Source organism: Mya arenaria, chromosome 7 (assembly GCF_026914265.1).
Source record: "Mya arenaria isolate MELC-2E11 chromosome 7, ASM2691426v1".
Classification (NCBI taxonomy): Eukaryota; Metazoa; Mollusca; class Bivalvia; order Myida; family Myidae; genus Mya; species Mya arenaria.
In genome coordinates this window covers 69,945,904-69,954,935 of record NC_069128.1, presented here as the reverse complement: position 1 = coordinate 69,954,935, position 9,032 = coordinate 69,945,904, and the positions used below count along the sequence as shown (strand labels likewise).

Sequence of the window (9,032 nt, the reverse complement as noted above, 5' to 3'; positions counted from 1 at the left end):
TCAAACGCCAAATGTTTGTTTATCCATGTACACATATGGTCGCCAGTCGGATATTCGATCATTTCTAGTCGATTATTAGCGAATGTTCAACTACTAACTAGTCAGTAGTTCGGGATTCAGATTATATCTATATATATGGTTTTAAAGGTCACATATGGACAATTTGATCGCCAAATGTTTCTTTATGCATGTACACATATGTATCTTCGTAACAAACACTGTTTTAATAACTTTTATTCGTTTATTCGATGGTCGGATATTCGACCATTTCCAGTCGATTATTCGCGAATGTTCAACTACTAACCAGTCAGTAGTTTGGGATTCAGATTATGTATATATATATTTGGTTCAATACATAACACTCATATATTTTGAGAGATTAATCTTCAACACCTTATTAAATAATGCATTTATGGAAAATATTAATTTCTGATAACAATATTATAAAAGTGTTTTAATAGCTGAAACCGCAAAAAAATAAAATAAATGATTGGTGAATGCTAAAAGATTTCCTGCGATCTTCTATCGTCTCATTACATATCCATACCGTTTTTCTGCACATTTCGTTCAATTTTAACTCGGTATCCTTCATAGCAACATTTGTTCGACATTTGTTCATCCTTTTTGGTATATTATAACAATTGTTTTAAATGTGTTAACTGTTACTTGCGAGAAATAGTGCATCTTTAACTAAAATAATCGAAGTACATTTTTTTTAAATTAATGAAAACTATGTAAACAAGACAAATAGAACAAACACAAAAAACTCATATTCGTGTGATATTTAAGTGATTTATTTTCAGTGGAATATACCAATACCTCTATATGCGCATTCAAAATATATGGTTTTATTATATGCCTATTAATTTCCTTTTCCATATTCAACAGTGAAAATATACCACGCCGTATTAAAAACTCCGTATCACCATACTGTCGTTTTCTGATTCCGTATCATGCTATTACGTTGTGTAGTCTACGAACTTATTTCGTGACGCTAAAAATAGCGAGACAAAAATCCGAGAACACTCAGATCTATCTAGAGAACTAGTTGCTTGCAAATTCGAATATCATAAATAGCAACATAATCATAAACATGAGCAGCTCGTCAATACAAAAAGAAGGCGAATTCGCGTCATTGATAGTAATAGCGATTGACTCACGAACTTTCCTCGGTTCTGCTTATAACAATCTTCAAAAATTCCGACGAAAATTCACTTTTGTTAAAATGGCCGCGTTACACCTTTATGAAATGAAGTGTTTATACTCGTAAAATAAGTACGTTTAAATACGTTATTTTTGTGCGGTGACATTTGATAAATGTTTTTGTATTAGCAATTTGTTAATTTTGCTGAGATAGAAAGTATTTCCTTTCATTTTGCTATTAAAAGTGAATTCTGTAAGTTCAGACTTGTTTCGCTGGAGTAGCCTCCCTTGACTTCAACACATACAAGTACTTAAGATATTCATATGCGAAAGCCATTCCATATTTGTACATCTGAGAGATAGCGGTATAATTGAATCTAATTGAAACCGAAAAAAATAATAGATAATAGTAAGGTATATAATAAATGGAATGTTACGATATGATGCTTTTCAGTTGACCTGCATCACGGTCCGTTCTGAGAGTAAACAATTATCCTTCTCGACCTGCGGTCTCGACGGATAGTCTATTAACACCAAACTCGAAGTTAACGAGGTCGCCAGAAAAGCGTCCTATCGTAATATTCACTATTTCTTTCCTATATTTTTTTCAGAGTACATGATTGAGGGCTTAACAAGAACACAGCATGTATTAAATTTCCGCGGCAGATAAAACGTGCACATATTTCACTAGAACTATGAATTGTGTCACTAAATGTGTCATTTTAATTTCATTTTATGTTTCGTTTAGTCATGCGTTCGTATTAAAAATGGCATATCGATGGCTATCTTATCATAAATCTACAAACTACTGACACATAAACAAGGCAAAAAGAAGTTTATTTTTGATAGCGGTGAAATGACCAGACTAAATATATGCGCCATGTCTTTATGTGTTTCCGAGTTTCTCGGAGATGACCGAGGAGTCAAAAATAGTAATATGGCATATATGCATGATCAATCTGGTACAATAAATGATAATTATTATTGAAGTTCATTTCTATTATTCCGAGGTTCTGGTCTGTAAGATTTAGGGTATTAACTTACAGAGATTGACACAACTTGAATTTGGGATGATCTACAAATTGTAAAAAGTTGTTAGTATGTCCTCAAAATATGGTTTGACGCGACACTAAGCGCTATATTGCTGACCTTACGACTTATATTATTTCCTTTTTAGTTGATTAAATCCTGTTATCGTGCTTTGTGAACGGTCGGCGGAGCTATTCCAAATCTAAAAACCGCTCTGGCAATAATTTGACAGGCATTCATACTGTATGAACAAACAAAAACAAGATTTAACCCTTATATTAATATTCGTCCCTAGGATTTTGTTAGTGCATTGACTTTTACCTTATAAAATATTTATAAGGTCCCACAAAAGTAACAAGTTACTTCCTTTTTTAAACATGACATTGAAATTCCTTAAAAATCCAACATCTAAGCCGGATCAGTTTTGTTCTTGCAATATTTTACAGACTAAACATAAATAATCTGAGAAACTAAAATCACCGGGAAACTTCCATATATAGCCTGGCTATAATGAAGGAAAATTATAGTCTGCCATCCTTAAATTTATCGGCTCTGTCTTGAAAGAAATCGTGTGCGAAGCAGTAGTTGATGTAGTGTTTTTCTTGCAATAGTTTATAGTCTCAAGTAGTTTTGTCAATATCGGCAACACATACACATTTGGTAATGAGCACATTCATACATGATGAGATGAAGACACATTTTAAAGGTTACAAAAACATGACTAGTTATGTTTTAAATATACGAGATACAAAACCAGTCTGTGTTTTAATTTAAAGATAGAGAAATTTCTAGGCTAGTGTCGTGGAAGAAGTTTATCTGGCAAGGCGGGGGAATTTATCGGGTGAGCCGAAGGCACTAATCTAGTATTATATTTATTCTGTCACTTTGTTTAATGAAACACTATAAATAACCTTAAAATTATGAAGTATCTTTAAAAGTAAGGGGGCAACTGTTTTTTCACTGTTGACGTTTTCACACGTGGTATCCATGTTTAAATCGCCCCCAAAATAGTTCTCAAAACTGTTAAACCTTTTTAATACCTTTATATTCGAAGTCATTGCATTTTAATACGTCAATATCAATTCAAATCATAAAAAAGCTTGTGCTTTTCCTCTGACATTGCAGAATATAGAAAAGAAGTCCGTTTTCGCAGTCACATGAACATCTGACTGAAGATAAACATCACGTGGTCTACTATCCTAATAAAATAAAATTTACACGGCACCTTGTTATTGGATCGATTTGTATGCAAGTGGAAGGATAAAAATGACTAGTGTATGTTTTATTTTGGATGATAAAGAATTCGTCAATGTTTTAATAAGAATATACATGACCTTTCTATACTTTAATCAGTTTATATAAGACAAATCTATGTTATTATTAGAATATACATGACCTTTTATACTTTAATCAGTTTATATAAGACAAATATATGTTATAATAAGAATATACATGACCTTTCTATACTTTAATCAGTTTATATAAGGAAAATCTATGTTATTATAAGAATATACATGACCTTTTATACTTTAATCAGTTTATATAAGACAAATATATGTCATAATAAGAATATACATGTCCTTTCTATGTTTTAATCAGTTTATATAAGGAAAATCTATGTTAATATTAGAATATGCATGACCTTTCTATGTTTTAATCAGTTTATATAAGACAAATATATGTTATAATTAGAATATACCTGACCTTTCTATGATTTAATGAGTTTATAACAACAAATCTAGTTAAGACAAATCTATGTTTTAATGAGAAAATACATGCCGAGTCTTTGTTTTAATTAGAAGATACAATATTTAATACAGAGATCCACAGAAAAAGTCAGGAAGTCAAAAGTTTAAATATAAACAACGTTCAAAAGAAGAAAGTGTTTCAATATGAAGAAACAAAATATGTCTGTGTTTTAATTAGAAGATAAATGGCAAGCATCATTTTTTATGTGTCATTAAATGATACTTGACTATCCTATGTTTTAATCAGAAGATACAAGACAAGCCTTTGTTTTAATTTGAAGTTACATGACCAGTTTATGTTTGTATTTAAAGATTCATGACCATCCATGGTTTAATTAGAAAATACTGGCCCGGTTGTTGGAACATTCGCTAAATCATAACGAATCGTTAAAATAACAATCGCTAAATTACCTACTTACCGTTACCTGACGAGTCGTTAAATTTTCGGTTGTTGGAATCAATTTAGCGATTTTCGCTACATAACGAAATTGTTAAGATATGTAGCGAAATCGCTAAATTTAACGATCAATTAAACTATTGGGTTGACCCATAATGCACTTGATTCACTTCCTCCAAGATGGCCGAAGTTAGCAACACATCTGAAAAGAAAAAGATAAAAAGTTTAAATTTCACTGCTACTGAAATAAGTGTTCTTGTGGAACAGTATGAAAAGAATAAAGAAACATTAATGGTAGTGAAGAAGCCAGAAAAAAGGCTTGAAGTTTGGCAACAAATTGCCAAAGAAGTAAGTAATGTTGGTGTTACAATAAGGACAGCATCACAGATAAAAAACAAATGGGATAATTTGCAAAGAGAGGTAAAGAAAGATGAGGTTGTTAGGAAAAGGTCGATTGCTGCAACAGGAGGTGGACCCCCAGAAAAAAAATGTGGAGAACTGCACAACAAAGTTGTCGAGTTATGTAAAGATCAGGCTGCTTTCAGTGGGATTCCTGGTGGACTGGAGACAGTCATTGATCTTGGTATGAACACAATTTCTGATATTATTATTATTAATGAGTTTATTTCTGCTAATTTTTATTGCTCTGTAGTTTAAAAAAGCAATACGCTTGCTCATTTTTTGCCTGTTAAAATGCAAAAAACAGAGTACCGAATAAATCGTCTGCATTTAATAAGTGAATAAAATAAATGAGTCTAAAAATAGAAACGCTACTGTACACAATCTAAAATTAAAAGTCGTGGAATCCCAAGACTGTCATAAATGTTCATCGATGACATCCTTGATTTAATAACAAATGCTATAACAAAATTAGTCTTACCTATTTAAAGTCGCTGATCTTTTCCGATGTAGTTGAAATATTCTAGCATGGTTTAAACATCCGAGATAGTATTATGATTTAATCCATTTTCATCGTCGGACATGCTTTCACCTATGAAGTTAGCAGCCAGTAATTAAGGAACTTAGCAGCCAAAAAGTACTTTTACCACGAAACAAGAAATGTTAAAGGAATCTAGCAGCCAATAAGTAGAAATCAATAGAAGTGTATTCTGCTTAACAACATCAATGTCACAATAAAACAGTATCGTGAATGTAACTCATAAACAAAAATATAACAATATAAAAAATAATTACACTGTATGTATAGATAAAAGTTAACCCTGGTTAGAAGTTATAAACAGAAATGCGCCATATTTTAAAGGAAACTGTTTTAACATTTAGACATTTTTAAACCCCAAATCATCAAAAGACTGTGAAGCGGCTGTTTATATTGACTAGCATTAAAACCTGAGAATAGTTTGATAACACGTTCATTCAAAATATAACATAAACTTTAAAAAAATATTGTTACTGGTACAGTTATACAAATAACAACAACAGTAACAACTGTGTTATATAAGATTTGGTCATTGATTTTTGTCCATACGAAATCGTAAGATTGATATAAATGTATTATAGCACAAATTTGAGTGACACTTTTGGCAAGAAGGAGATGTTGTGACCCAGATGTTAGGGGTGAGTTTTGGTCAAGTTGACCCCAGATAGAAGTTATTAGGCGGTACTCGTCGAAACCTCTGTTTAATACGATTACGCTACTTTTCTATGAAACTGGAGTATCTAATTCCTTATTTTGTAATAATTTCTTTCTTACTTGCTGCTATGTTATAAAATGTATTTGGTTGCTTTCTCTATTCCGTTGTTTCTATTTAAGTACAAACACTTATTGGCTGCATCTATTGGCTGCTAGCTTCCCATTTAGCCATGGCAAACTTTTGACAAAACGTCCAAAAGTGAAACGGTATTAAAACTGGGTCGAGTTAAAGTGCTGACCAATTAGCTGACGACATGGAAATAAATGAGATTTGCTGACCATATAAATAAAGAAGCGAAAAATATCTGATTGACATGATAAGTTTTTCAAACATATTTTACATTTTTGTTTATTCTTTATCGAAAACCCATTCAGGTAAATCAGGTACACTCTCCTAAACTGTGCTGAAATCAGTAAACAGAACATTTTTGTCATTGTCAATATTACTTTTAGTGATGTAAACGTTGTACGTTATTGCTTATTATAATAAGTTGATACTGGTTTAAAATCTTGTCGAAATTCATGATAATGTATCTACATTGTATTTTACATTTACATACCCGCTGTCTCCAAGAATAATCCCATCTTCCAAACCCCTGTGGTTTCTCTCCATGTGGCATCCAAGTGTGGATGTTCGAAATATAAAGCTATCGTGAGCTGATCCAGGCCATTGCGCATTGATAAATGTGAATTTTCCTGAATGGATAAAAAACAAGTAAAGGGGAGATAACATGACTGTGGTTATAAAGTTGTGAATGTTGACCGTTTCATTTTAAGGCGTTATATCTAAAGTTTGTTGACCTTGACATTGAAACGAAAGTTTTTGCATTGGTAAGTTCTTGTCAAATCTGTATTATCAAAGAATTTTAAAGCACTTACTAATGGCAGTAACCAGCATTGTACTGAAGCAGTAATTTTATGTCTTAATAACAAATACCAAACGAAATGTGGCTGGATTTGTCTTATTTGAGCAACACCAGCAGTACAGTGATGGGTAAGTTTCCGTTTATTTCATGTTATATATAGAGCTGTATAATATTTACAGTTTAATATTTTTTAAATATACTACCTTTTGCATCACACACTGCCATCACATTTATGGACGGGAATCCTTTTCGGTTGATAAAACCTCTCTCTTGGTCTGTTGATGGCTTGATCAAACGGACGTGGCTACCATCAACACATCCTATAACACCTGGAAATCCAGCTATGTTGCTAAACTCAGACTTCACTCGTCTCTTGGTAGCTTCATCAACTGGCCACTTAATGTACTGCTTATGACGCTTCACAATCTCTTTGGTAACCTTATCCACAACTCTACAAACAGTACTTTTATGTCTCCCATGTGTGTCCCCAACAACCTGCATAAATGAACCTGAAGCGTAGTACCTCAGCGCTATACAGACTTGTTCCTCGACTGCCAGGCTACAACTTCTGTCTGTTTCCCTAGCTAGGTCCTCTCTCAGCAAATCGGCCAAATACTCTATTCCTCTTCTTCCAAACCTGAACCTTCTTCTCAAGTCTTCATCATTTAGGCTTTCATTTAAGTTTATTACTCTAAATTCTCTATTTTTCCGTGGTATATTTACTAAACAGCCAATTACGGCAGCCATTTTGGTTTTCGTTAACTGATTCGTTAAAATGTAAAGTACCATTTGAGGTACTTTAAATTTTTCGTTAACTTAACGACTGATTTAACGGTTTCGTTATCGTTAAAATTTCCAACAACCGAAATTTAGCGAAATAAATTAAACGAAGGTATTTAACGAAAATTTAGCGATTTTAGTCATTTTAACGATAAATTTCATCGTTATGTATTTAGCGAACGTTCCAACAACCGGCCCACTGTGAATGAATTGCTTCTGTTGTAAAGGACAATGTTCAATAATAAGCGTGCGAGATAACGGCGTTGTAATTGCCCGCACGATTGGTATAGCACGGTTTAGATTTGACTACGTAGAACTGTTCCATACAGAAAGATAATGTATAGACGAAAACACTCTTCAACATTGTGAAACAAATATAAATTAATATATAAATATTGCTTTCAATTATTATTAAAATGTATCCGTTAAGTTTAGCTTCGACTACGTAGTACTGTTCCAAAAAGATGGATTATGTATAGACGAAAACACTCACCAACATTGTAAAACAAAACACATCAATATATAAATATTGCTTTCAACTTTTATTGAAATGTATCAGTTAAGAAAATAAAATATCGATCTAATACTATACAGGTTTAGAAAGGTGATTACTGTGAACATCAGCGTTGCTAAATTTCAGCAATGGTGACACTGAGTTTTGCTATTAATTTGGGTTAGCTCCCTGTGAGCATTTTTATCGATAGTGAGTATAAGATTCTTGGAATAGTACGGCATTTATTTCTAAATAGTAATTATTGAGCAATTGGTTGTGTCATTGAAACACATCGAGTGGCCAAATGACCAATACACGTTTTGTCTCCTTTTGTTTAGAAGTGTCTAAATTTCTACCAATCTATCTTAAATTGCCGATAATGTGGACGTCATTACATTTTCTAATGTCATAACCATTTTCTTCTACCTGTGTGTCTTCATGTTGTATGACATGTAGACCCTCAACAAATACATTTAATCAAGGGAGATTTGGAGTATTGTGCATTTCTTCAGAACTATTTCTTTTTCATTATTTGCTTAAACACGAAAGGAACTGGCATGCATTTAAATATTTTTTTTAGAAACTTACATGTATTAAGCTTTGTTTTTTGTTCTTTTAAAAAATGGAGCCATGTTGTATGCGGAGACAATTAGTTATACTTGAAAATGGTTCCAAACCGACAACTGTGGATCAAGATATTACCAAGACGTCAATACTAATATAATTATTTCACAAAATCACCATAGTCCGTGAATAATTGCGTGGGCGGAATTCGTTTTACGAAGTATCAAACTTGAAATTTAAATGAACTGAAATCTAATTATATGTCATGAAACGATGCAAAAACAAACACATCAACTATTTATCGTTCTTATGAAAATAACTTTTCAACTTCATGCGCTTTGCTTTAGTATTGTAAAAATAC

At 32.4% G+C, this 9,032-nt stretch overlaps 1 protein-coding gene across 1 annotated transcript; it reads right to left on the bottom strand.

The window, feature by feature from the left end:
* Window positions 1-4,449: 4,449 nt before the first annotated feature.
* On the bottom strand, window positions 4,450-7,581 carry LOC128241387 (putative nuclease HARBI1). The gene is made up of 3 exons (XM_052958308.1): window positions 7,038-7,581; window positions 6,529-6,664; window positions 4,450-4,519 (listed from the first exon to the last, which is right to left on the bottom strand). The coding sequence occupies exons 1-3, from the start codon at window positions 7,579-7,581 to the stop codon at window positions 4,450-4,452; spliced, it is 750 nt and encodes a 249-aa protein (XP_052814268.1).
* Between the last annotated feature and the right edge of the window lie 1,451 nt (window positions 7,582-9,032).

Coding starts and splice junctions, on each gene's coding strand:
- LOC128241387 (XM_052958308.1), bottom strand. CDS start 7,581: ATGGCTGCCGTAATTGGCTGTTTAGTAAATATACCACGGAAAAATAGA. Junction 6,665..7,037: donor GGCAGTGTGTGATGCAAAAG/GTAGTATATTTA, acceptor TTATCCATTCAG/GAAAATTCACATTTATCAAT. Junction 4,520..6,528: donor ATTATTCTTGGAGACAGCGG/GTATGTAAATGT, acceptor TTTTCTTTTCAG/ATGTGTTGCTAACTTCGGCC.